The sequence below is a fragment of the Onychostruthus taczanowskii genome, unplaced genomic scaffold (assembly GCF_017590055.1).
Source record: "Onychostruthus taczanowskii isolate IOZ18803 unplaced genomic scaffold, ASM1759005v1 scaffold58, whole genome shotgun sequence".
Lineage (NCBI taxonomy): Eukaryota > Metazoa > Chordata > Aves > Passeriformes > Passeridae > Onychostruthus > Onychostruthus taczanowskii.
The window spans coordinates 3671756-3694570 of record NW_024503457.1 but is presented as its reverse complement, the minus strand read 5'-3'; the positions used below and the strand labels follow the sequence as shown (position 1 = coordinate 3694570).

Here is a 22815-nt window from a genome sequence, read left to right as displayed (position 1 = left end):
TAAGACATAAACAAACAAAGTTACAGCTTCTGTAAAAGCTGCTATATACACAGCCTGGAGGTCCAGATTCGTGCTGTCACTGAGGGAAAGGAAATGTAGTCCATGCCCAGCCACTGCACATCTCATCTGACAGAGCTGCTGGCCAGCATGCTCACAGGCCCAGACAGGAACCACGATGCACTCCCTGGCCTTTCTTCAGAGCTGTGGATGCAGAATGGGCTGCTCATGGGAAACACCCAGGAGAGTCAGGAGCCATTACTGCAGTAAAAACTGTCCTGTGAGGTCAAGGCAGAGTACAAACAAGGGAGACAGAGTACAGGCTAGGAGATTTTACAAGGAAAGAATTTCCACAAAACATTACTCCATTTTCCCATAGCCTTTTGCTGAGTATTACCTGATTTCACAGTTAGTTCCTTTCTGAAGAGAAAGCAATGGCTAACCAAGTTCATGGTACAGAGTCCACTCTCCTGAACATACCTGCCAAAGACAGTAAACCTACAAACAGAACGGAACCACTCAGGTTGGAAAAGGCCGACAGCAGGCCAAACGTCACTGAGTTCAACTGGTAACCCAGCAGTGCCCAGCCTACCACTAAACCATGTTCCCAAGAACCATATCTGTAGGTCTTTTAAATACCTGCAGGGATAGTGACTTCATAATTTCCCTGGACAGCTTGATCCAGTGATTAATAACCCTTTCAGTAAAAAAAAAGTTTTCCTTGTATCCAATCTAAACCTTCCATGGCACAGCTTGAGGTCTTTTCCTCTAATCCTGTCACTTGTTACCTGGGAAAAGAGAGCAATCCCCCCCACCTGGCTACAGCCTCCTTTCAGGCAGTTGAAGAGAGCAGTAAGGCTCCCTTCCTGGAGCCTTCTTTTTTCCAGCCTTAACAACTCCAGCTCCGCAAGCTGCTCCTTGTAGGACTTGTGTTCAGACCCTTTCCCAGCTCCACACCCTTCTCTGGACACGCTCCAGCCCCTCAATGTCTTTCTAGCAGTGGGGCCCAGAACTGAGCACAGGATTTGAGGTGTGGCCTCACTGGTGATGAGTACAGGGGGACAATCCCTGCCCTGCTCCTGCTGCCACACTATTGCTGGTACAGGCCAGGACGCCATTGGCCCTCTTGGGCATCTGGGCACACTGTGGCTCATGCTCAGCTGCTGCCACCAGCACCCTCAGGTCATTTCCACTGGGCAGCTTGCCAGCCACTCTGCCCCCCTGCCTGGAGCAGTGCAGAGACAGATCTGCATAACAAATTTAGACATTGAAGTTACCTGAAAGGTGTGTAATTATTTTTTCAAATATGTATAGCACAAAGAAAGGATGAAAAAAGCTGCAGCAGATCAAGAGTTAAATGTTTAACCCAGGTTCAGATAAAGAAATCCAGGGAAAGCTAAAATACAGAACCAAAAAAAAGACCCAAGGAGAGGGCAGAAAGGAGGCTGTTGGCTGGCTAAGGACAACTGTGACTGCCAGGCTTGGGAAGCACCTTTAAGTCAGCCCCCAGCCTACATTCCCACACACACTTTCCCTCAGGAAATGCTGGGCTAGATAACAGCATGTCACATTTAGGAAAATTGCTTTTTAAATGTAGATATGTTTGGATATGCTAGAGCCCCCAGATGCATCCAGGCTCCTGCTGTTATTTTTGTCATTCCATAGAAGCTGCTATACAGTTTGTTCTAAGGACACTGAATTGCCAAGATCCAGGTTTCCCTGACATACCTGAACATAGATGCTCTATAGAGGACATACGTTACTTTGCTACTGCCCAACATCTTCAACAATGGGTGATCTTCCAGGAAGAAACATTTAACAACCTCTGCCCTGTGGGTACAGGTACTCTCAGGCAACGTGACCCCAAAGAACTGACTGATTGAGGCACATTGCTCAGCCAAATTCCATCACCAGCTACTGCAAAGCAATCAAATGGAGCTGTTTCACTATGGAGAAGTGATTTCTATGCTGACTCATAACTGCTTACCTCTTTGGTTTAGCACCTAAAACGTCCCAGTAAGAAAAATTTGAGGAAATCAAATTAAAAATAAGGACCTGAGAAAAGGAGTCACAATTACCTGGCCTGTCAGTTTCTCCCAAAGCTTTTGAACCTCTGAAGCCACTTGCAGATCAGTCTGGAAGAGTAAAAGTCTTCAAGGATCATGCCATTCTCTGTAGGTTCAGTGGGACAAGGGGATGGGTAGAGATGAGCAGCGGGATGAGGGACAAACCCCACTCCCACAAGCAGAAAGGCAGAACCCCTCTGAATACTGCTGCTTCAGGTTATTTGCAGGGGATGATACAGTTGGGTACCAAGGGCATAGAGCACAGAAAGACAGGCTTCATAATTTCCACTGCTGTGGAACAATTAATTTTTAATTGCTAGACCAGAATAACATGACCAAAGAGCCCTTAGTCTGTAACAATTAAGAAAAATTGCACATCTCAGCACTTTTAATTAACATTGCTTCTTGAGGCAGAACCATTTCAGTCATCTTCAGGATAACACCACTGCTTTAAGCTATTGTTTAAAGCTACTGAACCAGAACATTTGGGTTCAGAAGGGGCAGGCAGTACATTCTCACTGCTTCCTAACAGCTACTGCACACTACTACCAGTTCTCAGTGTGGATAAAGCCTCTCTGGCCATTACCTTTCTGTGAGGCACATATTCCTTTTTGGTTTAGAAGTCTGGTAAGATGGATCTGATTGGTTTCCATATACATAAAAAGTGAACCACAAAAGGAATGGTACAACACTAAAAAACCAACCTTAAAAATAAACTGAAGTGCCACATTCTCACAAAGGCTAAGAAATTAATCCTTAATATGCATCAAAGATTTTATTTGCATTAACTGAAGATTCAAATATTAAAATAAGTCTACATTAAATTATAATATTAAATATGCTTTAAATACAACAAACTAAATGTGTTTAGTTTCCAAACACAGAGGAAACAAAAATAATTCAGAATGCAATACAATTAATAACACCAGAGGACAGAATAAGGACTTTTAATATGTAGTTCCATAAACTGTCACCTCATAGCACTGTTTACTTTAAGAAGTGGCCTTTTAATTGATGCACAAACCCCACGATACATAAACTTAGTAAGGTATCTCTCAAGAAAATATTGCTCAGGTAAATTCTCCTTGATGTAGTGATCAAAACTCCTTTGGTAGCTCTTTTTCAGAATTAAACATACCAGTAGACAAATCTGGAAAATAAACAGTCTTGCAAGTATTACCAGAAAAGGTGTCTTCCTTATAGTTACAGTTATCTAACAGATCTACAATGTCTTTCACTCTAATTCAAATCAACTTACATATGTACAATATGTAACAAAGTACTCACAAAGTCCTTAGTCTTTCAAGGCAAAAAGCTATGCTTTCCCAATATTGAGACCATAAAAGGATTTTTTTTAAAAAAAGGTTTTGTTTTCTTAAAGTGGAGCACGCTGTACAGTAGGTTCCCTGGATGTTATTTTCAAGGCAAAACTAAATGTTACAGCAATTACAGAAACAGTGAAATACACCTGCTGCCCTAAAATGAGGTAGGGCCTCGTTGACTCAGATCTCATCTTTGCCACCCAAGCCAGCAGAAGTAGTAATAATAGAACAATTCATATTTTAGCTAAATAATCCAACAGCTCAGTACACACATTAATGCAGTTGTCCTCTTGGCACTTCAAAAATCTCACTTCAAAACCTGATTTATCCAAACCAGACTGAAGTTTGTAGCAACTTGGAAGAAAATTAAACACAAGTTTAAGGGTTTTCATGGTGCAAAACCTCAGTGCATTTCAACAACACTGCTTGTACATACATGTTCATCAATGAAGGGTTTTTAAAAAGTTACCCAAGTTGTAACTGTAGCAAAAGAATGCAGCATTTAGGGACTTTGTGGATGCAGTTAGGAACATCTAAATGAAGAAACCAGACTTGCATCCATGACAGAAGTATTTCTCACGCAGGTGATTTTACCTTTCCATCCAACTTCAATGACATTGTTAAACAAAACTGCAAAACTAAATTTTGAAGAACCCAAAAGAACAAAAAATCAACTAAGGGGAAAAAAAACCCCCAGGGCATTTAAAATTAGTAAGAAGTCTTGACAAAGGTGATCCATTAACATGTCATTTTGTTTCGTTTCCACAGCAGGGCATGCAGCTGCTTGAGTAATATACATCAACCTGAAATCTGCTAAAAGGAAAGTCTGGAACAGCATATGTATTTGGTGTCCTAAAGATATATGTGGATGATTTTGGTTTTTATTTTTTAGGGTTTTTAATTTTTTAAAATAAAACTATTTCTTCTCCTTTATGCAACATAGTGGTACTGATTGGGGTTGTCTTTGTCTCTCTCCATATAGTCTCTGTCAATGAGAGATTCAATTCTCTTTTTCAAGTCTCCAGGCTACAAGAAAAGATGAGATTAGTGTAACAGTTAGTAACACAAAGGCAAACATATTTAAAAAAACACTGCTAAAAGCTACATAAGAAATGCACTAGAGTACACAATTGATATAGTACTGACACTGACTTATTTCTGTTCACACAGTACCTTCATCTTTGGGTTTAATTCTATGATGTTTCATGTTTCTTGCTCTTATAGACAAGATGAATAGAAACATATATTACATGTATTTAGATAAATCTAGGATGGTTTGACAAACAAAAACATGAGTTACCTTTACAGGAAATTTCAGTTGATTATACAATTCAGAAACAAGAAGATTATGACCAAGAGTCTTCCTCATCTTCATTATTCGTACAATAGCAGCATCAATCTGATATTGCCTGTCCTGAAATACTCTTTCAGTTGTGCTGACCTGTTCCTCAACCTAAAGAAGAACACAGCACCACAAATCATATCACCCTCTGTTGCTACTTTTTATTAATTCTATCTCTATAGTTAGCCTTTGCAATAAAATGATGCTCATGCATTCTTCTTTGAGACAGATGCATGCATTACTGCATTCTGAGGGCTAAGTGATGTCTGAAGTGTACTGCTAAAGCAAGTAAGAGAGAAAATTCAGGATAATGTAAATGGAAAAATGTGTCTTATTTTACATTATTTGATAAATAAAAGTAAATCTTAGAAACTCCCTTTTTTAAGAGAACACATAACGCTTTGACAGCCCAAATACAGCAGCGTTTTGTGTCAAACTCCAGTTTGACTTTCAGGGAATTTAACATGCAAAGGCAAAAAAGAAAAAAGCCACTGTTAATTAAAATGTCACCTTGTGTCAAGAATGGAAATTCAGACACAACAAAAAAGGTTTGTTTTCACTGCAGAATCAGGGACAACCCTGACTTATATAGCCTTCTTATCTGCTAAATATAGAAGTGACATGGTGACATTTGATTCATGAGTTCCATACAGTACCAACACTTCACAATACCACAGAAACTTCTAAGATGGACTGAAACATCTACAAGATCCTTTTAGTTTAATATACAGCCATTTAAATTTGCAAGCACAGGAAGCAACCTAACTTGTTTTCAGTTTCAGTGATTTTCAACTCTTTATTGCCCGAGTCATCTTGAATACACTAAAAATTAATTATAATTTGAATTTAAATATTCATTTTTTTATATGCAAAAAATACAAGAGATTATGTCTTTCCATATGGGATATGTAGATAAACAGTTAATACATACACTGAATTAATGTAAAAATTACGTACTGTTTCTTTCATTTGAATCTGGTTGATCTTTATTCTAAACAATTTATGCTTGAAATCACCATTAAAGATGAATTTATCTCCATCTTCTACATCCTTGCCCTTTGGATTTTTAATCAATACTCGTGCTTTTCCACAAGCTAAAGACTGCAAGGTTCTTCTTAATTCACTGTCCTCTGTGAAGGAGTTCAAATATGGGAGAAAGCAGAACAAAACATTAACATCAAGAGTTTATTGGATTAATCTAGAAATCAATTGAAAAGCCAGTGGTTTTATGTTAATAGTTTCTTCCAACTAAGTTCCAATTAAGAAGTAGCTCATAGCCTTCAAACTTGGTCTTGTCTTTCACAGGTTAAATGCTGAGAGCATGCATAGGATTATATATATCAGAAAGACAGATTTAGGCTCATCTCAGTGAGTTTTCCTTCCAAAATAATTTCAGAAAAGATTTCACATTAACACAAACTTAGTTTTATTGCTTTAGTTTTGTGTGGTAGTAACAGGACTTCAGAAAAGAAAAAGTCAGTGTATGACAAGAAACTCAAAGCCACCTATTTCAAGATCTGATCAGTGTTTTTATCACACAGCAAAAAATACATAATAGAATAAAAATACAGGAGTCTAAATTGACAGGAAGAAGTTTTGTGGGAGGGTATAGCTGACAGCTACTATAGTCAAACTTAACCCAAAACAGGGAAGTAATAGACACAAGTGTGTGAGGAAAATTTTATCTAGTAATATTTAAGGCTAAAAGCATTTAGACAAGATAAAATGAAGTCTTAAACATTCTAATTATGTTGCAAAGTCTTGTATCAAGATTTTGCATTGAAATAGCCTCTGCAGTCTCTAAAATACTTTATTCACAGTACAAAATTATCACTGAATGTGTTGGATCTCCTGAACAGAGTTTTAGCCTAAAAACTGAAAGAAAGGTTTTGCAATCTAGTGCTGAAGTACAGCTGAGTAAAAGATTAACACTATTGCTATTTTTAAAATACTTGATCTTTTACACAGAGGCACCCTTTCCTTCTTTTAAACTTCCAACTGTTCTATGATTTCTTAAAAAAAAACCTTTAATCAACGTGGGCTAAACTGGCATTTATGACATTTGAGACATTTTGTGTGTTTCAGCCTCAGTAAATGCAGATTGTTGAGCTGTGTTTTTGTCCAAACACAGGGCTGCTGTTAAAACACTCTGGAGCTTTGCCTGTGAAGTCACAGGTTACAGTGTGCCAAAAGGAAGAAATTTCCAATTATCTATCAGTCTCTGAAGTAGAAGTAAAAACTACAGCTCCTAGAGGCTCCCTTGTCAGGCAAGCAAAAACACAATATATTTGGATAGCACATCTTGAAGAAGCACAGAGAGAAGGTGACCATTCTTTCTCTGAGTAACAGTTTATGCATTTTTTCACTGTCCTAATGTACCAGGGACCATGAAAGAGGCTGATGGTGATTTACTGTAACAGTGATTGGAAAACACAAATTCCAACCATGGCCAGTTAATCCCTACAGGAAAAATGGGGAGGAACTTGTAAATTTACAAGACCATGTAGTGACATGACAAGGAGGGAATGGCTTCAAACTGAACCAGAATAGATTAGGTATTAGAAAGAAATTCTTTATTGTCAGAGTGGCAAGACACTAGAACAGGTTGTCCAGAGAAGTTCTGGATGCTCCTTCCCTGGAAGTGTTCAAGACCAGGCTAGATGGAGCTCTGAGTAACCTGGCTTAATGGAACCTGTCCCTGCCCAGGGCAGGGGGCTGGAACTGGATTATCTTTAAGATCCCTTCTAATCCAAGCCATTCTGTGATTCTATGCTATTCATCCTGGCCTCACAGGAACTCTGTGGAACATGAACTGTCCTTGCCACTTAAATTTCTATACTACTTCTCCAAAGGGGAGAGAAATACAGACATGGCGCTCAGTGCAATGGCACAGAGGTAGCTCCAAACTATCAATTCCAGCCACCTGCCTTAAAAACAGTCTGTTCAATTCCTTATTTTGTGCTATAATGGAATGGATTTCCATGCAGCAGATTTTATCTGTTGCTGTCAGGCAGCCAGAATGCCAGCTCCAAGGGACAGCAATCCGAGATGAGAAAGCAGGACCTGGATCAGGCTTGCATGAACCTGTGTTTGTTCTGTAAACATTGTACTCCAACCTAATGAGCCTCTCCAGACTATCCAGATGGTTATTATCACTGGCATGGATTTTCTTCAGCTCCCTTACCTTAAGGGAGAGGATGACTAAGTAACTTGAAGCAATGAGACAATGGAACACCCAGGCTGTACTTCCTTCTGCAATGCATCACTCTGAACCACAAGGATTGTTGATATCTCCATTTTACAGTCTTTCAGTAAATATATTACAATATTTTAGTACTTTTAAGGGCTCAAATACTCTTTCAGATACTGCTGTATTAGGTTGATCTTAAGTTTCAACATGTGAAGGACTACTGGGTACAAGCTGCTGATTGATCCAAAACTTGCAGAGAGTCATGATAGCAGTGTTTTGCTATAACTATTTTAAGAGAGTATAAGAATTTGGGGAAAAAAACCCATCCAGGAACATAAAAACACAAGACAGATACTGCAGATGGTAAAAAAGAAAACTGTACTCTTCCTCAGCTTCTTTGTCCTTCAGGTTCAAGTGCAGAGGCAGAGAGCTACAGAGTACACACTCAGCACACACTGCTGCTCTGAACAAACCAGACCTGCTGTCAAGGGGCACCCCAGCAACAAGAAAGGGCAACAGGCAGGTGAGCTCTCAGAACAGCTCAACTGCAAATACTCTTAAATCACCCCCAACTGAAAGCATTCTACAACAGATCATTTTCAAAATATAGTATGTGAAACTGAACAGGAGCAAAAACAATCTGTACACACAACAGTCTTTATCCCCACTTATATTTTAAGAATTGCAGATTCTTAAATTGTAAATCTAATAGGTTGTTAGTAGTATTACATGCCACACAGCTCTTACTAATAATTTTCTGAAGGGTCAATTTTACACACCAAGAAAATACACTAAGAAACACCTGCAGTGTGTTCTCCTCATCTCTTTTGGTGTGTGTATGCTATTGACACACGAAGTTTGTCCTAATGATCATGACAAATTTCTTAAAATTAGGCCTTCACATACCAAACCATAATTGCCAATCACTTGATGAATAAATTTAAAAACCAGAAAGTATTCTTCCTACCTACACCAGTAGCCATTTTAATTTCTTCGAAACTGAATTCATCTCCTTCATTAAACATAAGCAATACTAACGTCTGAAAGAGCGATACTTGAAACTCCTTCTTCCCCTAAAAGGGAAAAAACAAATAATAGTAGCATTCTCAGAATTTTCTATTGTACTGCCTACATTTGACAGTTACAGAAAGTATACATTAATTTTCCTATTTCTAGAAGAATGGATATGCATTTTAGAATGCCTGGCACGCAGAAGAGTCTGCTGAATGTAGTATTGAGGAAACAGGATATTTATAAAATCTCCTGGTTTTGCTCCTCTTACAGTAACAATACAATAACACAGCAGAAGCTCGTTAGAATGGCGTGGTATTTACTTCACATCCTTCATTTTAATTACAACATATGACATTTTGGTGTTGCCGCCATCAAGAGTGAATTTGTCCGTAATGAACTCAAATTAATATTCACAATGAGTTAGCAGAAGAATTCAAGGGATTTTCTGTTTTTGCTGTGGCCCACTGAAGCTGCCTATTACAAAGGAAGATACTGCATGAGACAAAACAAAACCACATGAACAAATAGTACAGTTATTTAACAGTTAAATAATTCAACAAGCATTTAAATTTTAACCACAGCCATCACATGACTTACACCCTTCAGTCTCTTTATGTATGTGAAGCATACCAAAAGCATCACCAGGATTTCTACAATCAAAACAATTCCCAATTACAGATAAAAAAATGCTGTGTTCTTATTGTTGTTTTAATTTCTTGCTTTATTACAACTTCATTTATTTGAAGGAGCAACAATTCCTATCAAATTAATATTACCAAAAGGTATCATATTGTTGTCTTGTTAGCTTTCAGTTTAATAATAAAAAGCCTACTTTCTGTACAAAATAACAGTACTGCATTGTGATTGTTCCTAAACAAAAATGTTACTACCTTTATAAAAAAATGCAACACAATACTAGATTCCAAATAACTAACTAAAATTTTAACCTAACAGGCAAAGCAGTATCCAAACAAGCTTACTTCCTTAAATTCTGCCTTTAGGACAGCATGTCCTAAAGTGGTCTGCCACTGAAGTTTTCGACCACTGTGTTTTCCCAGGTAAAAGGTTTTAAATACCTCTTGAAGCTTTATCATCTGTTAAGAAAGGAGAAGAAACACGAGCATTATATCTTGCAGTGACATCAAATGATTTCACATTGTAATTTCTTTCTTCTCCTCAACCATGTTTCAAAATAGGTTCTTTTGTGGGAAAAACTTAACCCAAAGAGCAAAATTTTGCTCTCAAGTACTACTATGCATATAAGAAAGCCTTAATTCAAAAATAACTGCATTTTCCTTGGGTTTTTAATTTCCTTGTTTTGAATAAGAGTAAACTCCCTGTAAAGGGTTTTAAACCCCAAAAGAGATACTGGTTTTGTCCCGGACTTCGAATCTGACCTAGAAGTCATGGGACAAAAAGCATCCATCCTACAGCTTTACACTGGCTAGTACCATCTGCTCTTAAGTTCTTCCTGTAATCTGAGGATGGAATGGAACTCCAGTCCAATGCCACTACTTTATGCCCTCTTACTTCCAAGTAAGGGGGTCCTACTCTTCCATTTTCATGATGTGTTGCTCAGGTTGGATCCTTCAGAAGTAGTCTGCCACAGAGGAAAAGACACCTCAGGAACAAGAGTACAAGAGCCTCCATATCTTTCAAACTGAGTGGGAACCCCATTACCACCTCTGGCCTCTGAAGTGCTTCCCACACCTCCTATCAAACAAGGTATTGAAATAGGGACTCCAAATACACATTTCAACCTAAACTGCTACTGAAAGGAGCTTTGCAAGCATCTCTCAACTTGGAAACAATCATTTTTCAAGCAAATACTGTTTAAATGCAGGGACTAGTTTTGTGTGACACACTGCAGGGAACAGACAAAGGATCTTTGAAAAAAGGAACTTGCAAAAACACAACTATTGACTAGTTCAAAGTGCCTAACCAATGCAGTTAAAGATTGACTAAATTAAGGTGAACTGACCATTGCAAACTTTTCAGTAACTGACTGCAATGCTAAGTAAGGCAATGATATTATTATTATACAGGTAAAAAAACCCCAAAACACACTGAGTGAAATAATCATCTGAAGAAAGTGGACTTTATCCACTACGTTCTATTTTCTGCAATTCTGGAATCCTTAAAATTACATAAACCCCTTAGATATCTAGCAGAAAAACTTTAAATGAAGGGCATTAATGCACACTGTGGTAATGATTTCATTTGGTAAAGTGTATTTAGAAGAAGAATTCAAACACAAACCTCTGAATTTAAGTGGACTTCCATAGGTGTATAAGTTGGCCAATATCCCATAGTCAATATATTTACTGTCAGGTCTATATTTCCTGGGTCACTTTGGTTCTGCATATACTAAAATACAAGAGACAAAAATCATTCAAGTATACTTACTATCTGCATAATTAAAAAATGTATATACTTAAGTTAGAAATTTAGGATTAGTGTAAGTAAAAATTCTTAAGGCCACAGCCTTGGTTAGACATGCTCTACCAGGATTTTGAGTAACTATCTAATGACCATTTCCCCAACTTCAAAACACAGCAAGCAGTTGGGACCGCAAAGAAAAGATCAACATGCCTTGAAATATTCTAGACCTCTGTCTATACAGGGTGCTAAGGTCAAAGAAGCTTTAATCACATGCAAATATGGCCAAAGAAAAGAAGCCATGGCAAGGACTGTAAGATCAAAAGGATCCCCTTGGACTTCTACATCTGTTAGACAAAACTTTTTCATATAATTGGAGTAGACCATCAATCGAGCCAGACTGCAAAATCTGGGACAGAAGAGTCACTACAGTATTTTATTACAGGTGTTGTCCTGGATCAGATCTCTAACCCAACATCCTGACTTTAGTAAGGCCCCAAAACAAGTGCCCAGAGAGAAATGAAACAACAGGGTGAGCATGTACAGTAATTCCTGCAAGCATTCATTAGTCACCAACAAGCTGGAAACTCTGGGGCTGACACATGCATGGTTTCTGTGCACTTAGCAGCCTTCAGGGAGTTTCTCTGGTGTGGTCCATTCACAAAAAATTCATCAGAGCAGCACCAGTTTACAAAATGAGGGGATACATACTTCCAGGGATGTCAGTCAACTAAATTATGTGGTATTTAGACTAATTTATTTTAAACGGAATCAAATAAAATTGTAAAATTATTGCATACAATAAATAAATTCTGTTGTATAAACAGAACATTAAGTAGACACTATTTTTATGACTAGGACCTGCTTAAAAGCTGTTTTGTTTAATTTTAGCTTAATCCAAGGGACAGCACCATTAAAAGCCTCCCCATGACTGTGGGAAATTTAGTATACAAACAAAAGCTAATGTACCTGCTTGAACTGTACCATGACATCTTTGGACAGCTCCATGTCCTTGAACATGCCCTCCAGTTTGCTGGTAAAAGCAGCACCACATTCTGTCACACACAAAAAAAAGTAAAGATCCCACAATTACAGAGAAGCACAGAACAAGCGATAAACATTTAACCTGAGACAGCTGAGTCACATTTACCAGGTTACAGAGCACCCTCAAATAGGTGCCTTTTCAGGATTTTGCTCCACTGTATCCTCTGTAGGTACATTAAATAAACCAGTCTCATACCTAAGAAGTCAGCCTTATAGTTGTTGCTAAGCATAATGAAAGGTCTGAGATATATATACATATATACACACACACACACTTACATCCTCCCTTACTATTTAAGGGCTGAACAGCTATTACATAAAATTTGGCTTGTCACTTCTTAAAAGCACAAGAAAATAGGGATTGCAAATTTGCACGCCTAAAAGTAATACAAATTTAACACATCTGAAGACACCTACCATGTTTAAGCTTTGACAACATGGACTTCTCAGCATCTACTGATGCACTTTTTCCAACCAGCAGCCTTTTGGCTAAGTCTTTTTTATAAAATGCCTCAAACACATCTTTCCCTGTAATGAAATTGAAACAAAAAATAAAATGAAGTGAAATGATACATTCTATCTGCATCACTGCCCTTCAGATTTGTGACACAAGCCTTTCTCATGAAAAGCTGATTAGCAGAACAATATTCACTATGTAGCAGTGAAGAAAAACATGCAGACATTTTGTTCTTTTTAAATTTTAATAATTTTTAACATATTTTGCAAAATGTTTACTTATTTATTTTTGTTCTGCCCCAGGACCTTGAGCTGCCTTGTATTTCCCATTGGATCAGCTACAAAACACACAAAATTACTCTGGGGTCCAGAAAATATTGTCCCTCCTCTGGTCTGATTTATTAAAAGAAAAAGGGAGGAGGGAGGTTTTCTGTGTATTAAAGAATATATTTTAAAACCTAAGGGAAAGAAAAGTCTTAACAGAAGTCTTCTCATATGGTTTGCCAATAGCCTTTTGAAATGAAAGAGTCATACAGATACCCACAAATTTTCACACCTTAAACCCAAACTTCTCCCATATGACAGTGCAAGGTGTTTGCCTTTTAAGAGGAACAAATTTACTGCAACCCAAGGCACTACTTGTGCTGTCGACAGCAGCCCCATGTAACTCCTTGTGAACACCTTCCAATTTAGGCTTCTTATGATAGTCTTCTTCCCTCCCCATCCTGTCCTGATGAAGTTTTGTGAACCAACTGCATCAAGACACTATCAAAAAGGCCAATGCCCAGAAACTACCTACTACTTATCATCTGTTCTTCAAAGGGCTCTTATGTACTAGACAGCTCAAAATAAAATCTATGCTTTTAGCTGAGCACTACAAAAACTATGAAGAGAAAGAGAGTTGGTGAAAGTTTCAGATTAAGAAAAATTATTCTCTTAGGTTGACAAGCTGCCAGTACAACTGTTTTCTCTCACCATCTCCATCTGACAGAAATGCTGCAATTATGATTCAATTATGCAAATGATACTACTTTATGACTTGACTGTTTTCCCATCATATTGTAGTTGTTTGGGATTTTTATGAGGAGAGAACCCCCTAGATCTCAGACAAACTAATACAGAAGTGGGTAATTCCTGCTATTCCACCCCAGCCCAGGATACACATTCCATTTCCCTCAGAGCAGTGACAATGTATTTATATTGGATTAGACCACTGGTTTTTCTAACAGCCAATCTAGGAAAAAAAAAATCCTAACACATTCAAGAGTTTTGCTCAGACAGTGACATATATGAAGGAAATGCATTTCCGAGGCAGTGAAACTGAGCAATAACACTTTTTCCTATCATTTTGAGCCTTCCTCTGCATTTCTTCTTAGCTATGATGAGAAAAGAGAAGTCAAAAAAAGTTGCTGGGTTTTCATGCTTTGTACCTACAACACACGTAAGTGAACAGGAAAGCCTGTACTGTCATTAGAGGAGAAGTTGTGGTTAGAGCCATAGTTAATTTGTGTTAAAAAACTTCCAGCAACACCTCTAACTCTCAGGTCTCCACTCACAAGACTCTGGAAGGTCTGTAACTTGCCAATCTCCACAGAACTATTTGTCCTCCCCTGTATATTTATTGTGCTCCTTCAAGAGAAAGGCAACCTGAATTAAAGACTGAGTTAAACAGAAATTCATGCTGAAAAAGAGTTGCACTCAGAGGAAAGCAGCCCTGGTAATAGCAAAGGGAACAGTTTTAATTGCATCAACAGTGAACTGCTATTGCTTACCATGAATGAATCTAAATATGATCATTATTTTGTCAAGGATTCTTTCCAGCTCTTCATCTGTTGCTTCTTTATTGCCAGCTCTTAACTTGGAATCCACATATTTTGCTACAAATAAATAAAATTATGTAACAGCTTAAAAAATAGATCTGAAATAACCAACTTAAGCATTTCCTGCTTGACATATTACTATGTGTCAAGTACTACTATATGTTAAAACATAGGATAAGCACTACGTTTTCTATTTTCCCTTTTCCCATCCCTATGCTCAGTGGAATGACAGAGCCCTACTGTATTACTGGAATATTACTGGAGCCCTAGTATATACAATGGAAAAGTACTGCAAAAAGGAATAGTCCAAGGCAAAAAATGAATACAGGATAATAATTCAAATTAATACATTAGAAATTCCCACATTTTGTGTCATACAAGCACATTACTTGTTGAAAGACAATGTTTTGGAAGTGTACAATGTATATGAATGTATTTTATGAGAAACAGAAACAAACAACATAAAGAGGACTAGATTTTTACCATGTCCCTCATGCTCCTTGGTAGGAGCATATTAACATTGTAACAGAAGCAATGCTTTCCAGTTAGTAGTTTCACAATGCCAGAAGTAAGGTTAAGCCTTGAATTTAGCTAAGTATTTATTAAGCCACATTAGTATCCTTATACAACCTTCTGTGAAAGAAGAAAACCTTTGTGGAAGCTGGAACACCATGATCCACAAATGACAACAGCCCATATCATGGCTTTAACCTGTATCACTGTGTTGTGCAATCTGTCCTACATAAAGCTGATTTTAGAAGGAAGACACAAAATCAGCCAAATAAAGGCAAAACAAAGTACAGAGGAAAAACAAACAACCAAGGAGCAGGATCCTCTCCTGGTGCAAAATGCCACAGCTCCTGTTTCTCAGCAGGCAAAACTGTCAGGATAGCTTTTGCCCAATCAGGGATAAACTAAATAGTATTTTTAAAGTATTTGTTATTATCTTTCCCCTTAATAAGCACAAGTTCTCCTGTCAAGGTAGTGGGTTTTTTCCCAGTATTAAAACTCCTTTTATCTGAAGGCTTTAAAATTGCTATCCCAAATTCAGCCTTCAAGGCAGATGGATGGGCTGTGCTTACTTCTTTCTGAGAGATCCAGAACATCCCCAAAACTCCTCTACTACCACAATTAAATCCAGTTCCCCTTTCCTTGCCACAGCTGCTCTTCCCCCTGACCAGTTACTCCCGTGGCAGCCCCAGTGAGCAGGTGTTAGCCCTGTGCAAGCAGCAGAGTGCAGGGACAGCAGGTGACATGCCCCACCAGGCCCCCCTGACACACACCCCAGCTCTGGGGCCCACCACACACCCGGGTTTCACATCTGCCTCGTGTCCCAAAACAGCTCTCCTAAAGCACAGTGCGACTGCACCACTATTGCACTAGCACACTCAGCAGCATTATCATGCTTTCTATAGATTTTTGAAATATTTTACAGAAAAATATTTGTGTACCTATCAATTCTGCAGGCTTATTTGGTCTCTTGTTGATAAATGTTTCAAAGGACTCCTTCATCAAGTTTACAAATTTTTCATTTTTCTGAAAGCACACTTCTATGATATGGTCCACTTTATCCTTAAAATCTAGTAGCTCTTGCACCATATCCTTGTCTTTTTCAGGATTAACCACTATTGTTGTCCCAAAGTTCTGTAAAACAAATACTTTTGATAGTAAAATACTTTAGAGTGCTACCTATCTCCCCCAACAGACACATTTACCCTTATAAAAATTATCATTAGAAAAAGGAATTTTTTTACAGAACTGTTTATGACTTCAGGTTTTAAAAAAATGAGATGCATTGAAATTTAAAATAAAAACTAGACACACATTAATGGATTTCAAACATTAGTGCTTGATTGAAATATTATTTACATTTAAGACAAAAGTAAAAAAATATACAGTAGACATGACCATGATGTGCAAGTTCACAGTGAGATACAGATCTATGATTCATGTAAAATAAATTAAATGGAAACTGCCTCAGAAATGTCAAGTATAAAGGAAAATGTTGCACTATTTTTCTTAAACCCACTACAGAGTTTAACTGATTAAACAGGTAGCAAAAATTTAACTGCTGCTCAGCCCTCAAAGATTTCTTTTTCATCAAGGGCTCTAAACCAAAATGATCCTTGCTGACTTGCAGGGAAACAAAACTTTCTCAGGCACAAGAAGCAGCCACAGACCTGACTTTCTCTTCCCATTCCTACATTTATTATCTCAGAGACAGAACACCATTGTCTAATGAATATCTAAAATACCCTGTGAAGGAGGATTTTCACCTCTGGACAATTAACATTTGCTTTATCAGTGCCCTGGACTGAATGATCAGTTTTCCAAGGTGAGACTGAGGACACAGCACAAGCAAAAACCAAAACAGTAATCAATGTGTATATTTTTGCCAACTGAAGTATGTTAGCCAACAACAGTAAAAGAGATGGGGGAAGTCCCTCTCCAGCCTCAGAATTTCCATTGCATTATCTAATTTAGCCACTGTCATCTTTCATGGACATCTCCCTCAAGTACCATTTCAGAGTAAAGCTGAACACAAGGCTCCCAAGGTCCTTAGAATCAACATGTGTATCACAGAATCACAGAACAGTTTGGGCTGGAAGAGACCTCTGATGGTCACCTAGTCCATCAGATCTTCAACTTGGCACAATTTGCCCTTCATTAGCATTTGGGCATCTCACAGTCTCTATCAGGTACATTCACAAATTGCAAGGCTTTCCCCCCCATTCTGAAACAGCAAACCTAGATGCAAAAAGCCAAATGGCATCTCTGAATTGACAAAAGGATGACTACAGTGGAACACAGACCCTTACCACAGTAAATTGGCTCACAAGACAAACATTAGAAGTTCTTGAAGCCTCTCTTCACTGTCACACAATGTTTGGAAGGAGATTTACTGACACTACAGAAAAGGTATTCTAGGCTTTTGAGTAGGTACACAACCATCTTAAAGCTGTAAGAGGTCTGATTCTGTGAAACACAGGGTATGATAATCCAATTTAACAACTCGCTGTTGTGAGAGGAGAGATTCCTTTCCTTGTTTTCCACCCATCTTGAACTCCTACTTCTTTCCTTGGACCAGCACATGGACTTGACTGTGAGTCTCTTTAGCTCACTAAACCTGGGATTAAACTGACCTTGCCCAGGTATTGTGATAAAACAGATAACAGGAGAGCCTATGTAGTGGCAGGCAGCACTAGGATTAAGTGATGAGCATGACCTGGGAGAAAGAGGATCCTCCTCAGCCACAGCACCACCATTCAACTGGGCAACACCCTAAGGAGTAAACTCCTCCTCCGTTCTGGGAGCAAAGGGAAGTCATGTTCCACTCCCATGAGCTGCAGCACTGGGGGATCATGCTGAACTCCACTCCAGACACAGGTGTGCAGAAAAGGCACCTCTGGAATTAACTGATCTTGTGCACTTAATCCTGAAGGTTGATGAACACATGGGCAATTCAGGGGAGAGCCCTGACATCAGGAATTATCAACTCCAGGGAGAAAAATCTTCTGTGATGCTTTCCTGCCTTCACTTTGCAAGAGCACTAGAGTGCAAGCTCTCTGGGACAGCATACTATATAGATATTATGCCTAACAAACCAACCCAAAACATTTAAATACAACTGATGGTTTTTTTCAATAGGAGCATTCCCTTCCCAACAGCTTTAAAACCATCAGCATTGTTGTAGGTTGGTTACAAGTAGCACTGCCTAAGCTGCAGACGAATAACAGGTTTTGCAGGTATGTAAACACTTGAGTGTATTTGCAGCAAAACAACACATATTAAAGTCTAAACACATGTGCATGTGGTTCTATTTAAAAGCAATGCAATGAAAGCCATCCTGTATAATGTTCAAACCTATAGGGAAATCAATTTTCAAGTAGAAATTTAAAACTAAAGCAGGTGCTGCTGTTTCTTATCATGTGATTGTTACTGAGGCAGAAGCATTAACATTCCTCCCCATATTTACTTAAAATAGAAGTTTGGTGATACACCTATCTATTATTCTTGGCTTTGACAGAAGAAAATTGTAACAACATAGATTTTCACATTAGTAATAGATCTTTGAAATACCTTGATGTATTCACTCCAATGCTGCAAAAGGATCTGCTGCCCACCTTTTACCCGGCTGAACAGCTGGTATGTCTGGGTCAAATCTGATATTCTATTTTCATCGAGCAGGCTATCAAGTCCTAAAAAATTAAATTAGAAAAAAAAGGGAATTTGAATACAGTTACATAAATACAGTTAGAAATATATTAGAGACTATATCTATTAGAGAATATACTCGTATTTCAACTGAAATACTTTCCCAACAAGGTGATGATCGTGAGCCTTTTGCAGAATGATTATGAAGAGAGCTTCATAACCTTCAAGGGTATCATTTCATCAAGAACCACTAAAGAAAACAGAAAACTAAATAAACCACTCTAAAATTAAAAGTAATGATAAATACTTCACGAGATTTTTTCCTGTGGAGCATGGTGAGCCATGTTTTTAGATTAAGAAGGTGCTGGGAACAATCTACACTCCTACCAATGGAATAACACAAGATTACAAATTCCTTTCAACCAGCTTTTGCTTTGTTGATTCACCCTACATGAGGCTAAGCTTTGGGCTAACAAATGGAGAAGTGAAGGCCAAAGAATGTAACAAGCAAATAACTTCATACGCATTTTTCCATTTGAGAGTATGGCAAATGCAGTTCCCGTGTAATCAGAAGTACTTTGGTGCCAGTTACAGAGGCTTTAGTAATACCAAAGCACAGCATCAAAGACTTATGACATTTTTTTAAGAAGTAAAAAGCTTGATTTTACACAGGCTGACAATTCACACCATCAGTGTAGCTGACACTACAACTGTCCTACTTCACCAAATTATTTCATTAATACTAATTTTTAAATTACATTAAAAATTGATTTGCAAATCACTACCAAATTATCTCATATTCTACTATATTCTTCAGCTTAAAAATACTTTCACTGTATATTGTAACTTACATGTTCAGAAAGGCAAGCAATGTTCAAGAATGATGCCAGGTAAACTTTTGTCTGCTGTTTTGAGATTTCCTAAACTTCTGAGATATCAGAAGAATAGACATACTTTAAATGCAAGACAAGAGACTACACATAGTCCTTAATACAGGGTTTTAGTGCTCTCTTTTCATTGAAAGTGGAATTAAAATCCTGGAAAACAAAGAGTCATAAAAAGGCTTGGATTGGAAGATCATCTTGTTCCAATTCCCAGCTGTTGGCAGGAACACCTTCCACCAGACCAGGTTGCTACTAACATCTCCTCCCTACCTGGCCTTGAACACTTCCAGGGATGGGGCATCCACAGCTTCTCTGGGCAACATATTCCAGTGACTCACAATCCTCATATCAGAGAATTTCTTCCAAACATCTCATCTTAGATCTCTCATCTTTTAGTTAAAACCATTGTCCCTCACCTACCACTATCTGCCTCCTCTTTTTTACAAGCCCTCTTTTAAGTACTGGAAGGTCACTTTGAGGTCTCCCGGGAGCCTTCTCTTTTCCATGCTGTATAACCCCAGCTGTCTTAATTAAGAAAAGCCCATCCCATTACCTCCTATTCAGTTAAAGACACCAGAATATTATCTGATTTATTATAACTTAGATCACAAAATACAGCCTTCCCTCTTTCTCTAACTTGAGCTGTGTGACTGAAAAAAATATTTAGTCACAAATTTGACAAATGAAAAGGACGTGCAGCAAAGTCCTTTGATAAAAGGTTTCACAGAGCTTCCAGAAAGCACTGCCATAGCCTTGGGAATATCTACTGTACTCATAAAAAAACCCCCACCACTAGGTCTGACCCCAAATATCTAGTCAACAGCAGTTATTTACTAATGTAAGGAAAAAAAGGTTCCTTATACAGACCCTGCATTTTTAAGCTTTTTTTCTCCTGTATCAAACTGACTACTTCACATTCCTTGACTTAATGAAGAAAACCTACAAAAGGCAGCATCATCTTCTACTTGAACAGAGTACTAAGATGCCATAAGCAAATTAAAATGTGTCTCAGATCAAATGAATACAGAAAACTAAGCATGTCAAGTGATGATAGAAGCTTTTTTAACTACTTTTTCCAATAGAGACACAGAATGCAAAACCTGACCCAACAATACTGGAGTCCTGAAGCACAGTAACCAGAGAGCTAGAAAAATGTAAAAGTCTCTCTGTATTAATATGGATGGCTCATACACATTGTAAACCAAGAAAAAGTTGAGTTTAAAACAAGACCACCCACTTCCTGTTTAAGCCACTTGATAAACAAGCATATCACTGGAAAAGTTACTTAATCATACTTGAATTAAAGAGCAAGTAAAATTGACACATATCAGCAAAATATAATTATTCTTACCATTTGTTTGTAAGTTTAACAACAGCTAAGATGAAGTGACCAAGCTTATTTCTATTAATGTATTGAAAACAGTGAAACAAGCTATTCCCAGGGTAGCTGAGATAAAACTGAGCGTAAGTCATCTTTAAAAGGGACAAAAAAAGACATAGAAAGGGTATGTATAATATGAAAGTGTTAAACATGGGTGTGAGGGAGCTTGAAGACACCAGACTACCAGGGACATCTGTTCTGCAACATAAAACCACAGATGTAAGGACAATTTTCTAGAAGATCTAAAACCTAAAATACAGCTACTGCAAGAGAAGGAAAAGATCATTTAAAGTATTCAAAGATCAGGGACTACTGAAGAAACCCCGAAATTCAGTGAAAAAGGAGAGATTAAAATTTAAGAGGAACAAAGAAATGGCAGTTTGAACACACTAATATATGATGAATAAGGACCTCCTAAGAAGGCTGCAGTTCTTATCTGAAATTGCCAGACAAAAGGTAAGGTACAGACAAAGGCATATGAAAGCTCATGGCCTCGAATGCTGCCAGTTCCAGTAACCCACAATTCTTAAACTACAGAGTCACCAGAATATGTGAAACTGTTGCACTTCAGCTGTGTGATTATCACATAAAAGAAGCTACAACAGTAACTGCAGCTCTCATTTGGAAGTTTATGTAATTCTAGGAAAGAAGCAGTTCCAAAGGTTTAATTCCTATGCCCACTGCTGCAAGTTAAAGGAGATTTAGAGGCTTAGCAGCCTTTACAAACATGGAATTAGATTTTAGACATTTCTTTCCAAATATACCATTTACTTGTCACTGTGAGGGTAACAATCAATCACAGGATTGGCTTTCTGTGTCTCTGGAAGTTTTTCCCATACCAATTACCATACTAATATACCTCCTAAAGTAAAAGCTATGGAATTTACAGGTAATGCACAGTATGAGACTCCACTGCTAATTAAAGATTACAATTATTAAAAAAATACCTTTTTGCAAAATAGCTGCTAAGTGCTCTCCTAGTAGCTGCTTCTCCACACAAGCAATCAGTGGTTTCCTGAATAATACAAGAAAAAAAAATGTTAGAAGCATTAGAGTATAAAGGAATTGCCTTCTGTCAAAAAGTATTTGTGCATAACTTGCACAAATAATATAATGCAAAAAACACCAACCATTTTCTACTTAGAGGTTACAAAAATCATCACGTGATATGAGACAATAAACTGTGTATGTAATTTAAAAATAAAAATAAATTTATAAAAGGAAATTCCTTACACAGTAGAAGTGAGAAGTTTACATTGTAAAAGACAATACAAAAGCATAACTGGAAAAAAGTCACTGAATTCTGGAAACAAACAATCAAGCAAACCAAAAAACTCTAAGGGTTTGAACTTCAAACCAAAACAATACATACTAGTTATGCTAAAAATTCAACTAATTGTAAAATTTTCAGCTAATTGTGTTACACATGCACACAACCATCAATTGAGCAAGAGGCACAAGACACAAATTTGCAAAAACTTTTAAATTTGTCTTTGAATACCCCCTACTTTTTATGTTTGTACATTAATTTTAGACAGGACAGAAAAATGGGAAGTTTTCCCTTACATCTTTCATCACCTAAAAGATAAAATAAATGACTGAAGTGCAAAGGCACTTCCTTAATTCCAATATTTAAACTTCTACCCTGCTTACAATGGAACAACCTAAGACCAACCATTTCTTTATGGGTTAAGTATTATACAACTGGTTCTCAGAACCTTAATTGGGATTTCCTGGAAGAGAAGTGCTCAACTTGGATTGATGG

The 22815-nt window shown here is 37.7% G+C and overlaps 1 protein-coding gene across 9 annotated transcripts in view; it reads right to left on the bottom strand.

Annotated features, from left to right (window-relative positions):
• Positions 1-2338: 2338 nt before the first annotated feature.
• CUL4A (cullin 4A) overlaps positions 2339-22815 on the bottom strand; it is a 35223-nt gene continuing 14746 nt past the window's right edge. For 6 of the 9 annotated variants that reach the window (XM_041418062.1, XM_041418064.1, XM_041418063.1 and 3 more), the window contains 12 exons: positions 21998-22065; positions 18711-18829; positions 16082-16274; positions 14583-14687; positions 12772-12882; positions 12280-12365; positions 11191-11298; positions 9912-10025; positions 8885-8990; positions 5685-5857; positions 4686-4838; positions 2339-4411 (listed from right to left, as the gene is read on the bottom strand). In XM_041418062.1, coding sequence (XP_041273996.1) covers positions 4316-4411; positions 4686-4838; positions 5685-5857; positions 8885-8990; positions 9912-10025; positions 11191-11298; positions 12280-12365; positions 12772-12882; positions 14583-14687; positions 16082-16274; positions 18711-18829; positions 21998-22065 — 1432 coding nt within the window. In that variant the 3' untranslated portion in view covers positions 2339-4315. Of the gene's footprint in view, positions 4412-4685; positions 4839-5684; positions 5858-8884; positions 8991-9017; positions 9424-9911; positions 10026-11190; positions 11299-12279; positions 12366-12771; positions 12883-14582; positions 14688-16081; positions 16275-18710; positions 18830-21997; positions 22066-22815 lie in introns of those variants that run through there. The other 3 variants (XM_041418068.1, XM_041418067.1, XR_005953654.1) reach the window with 3 other exon arrangements.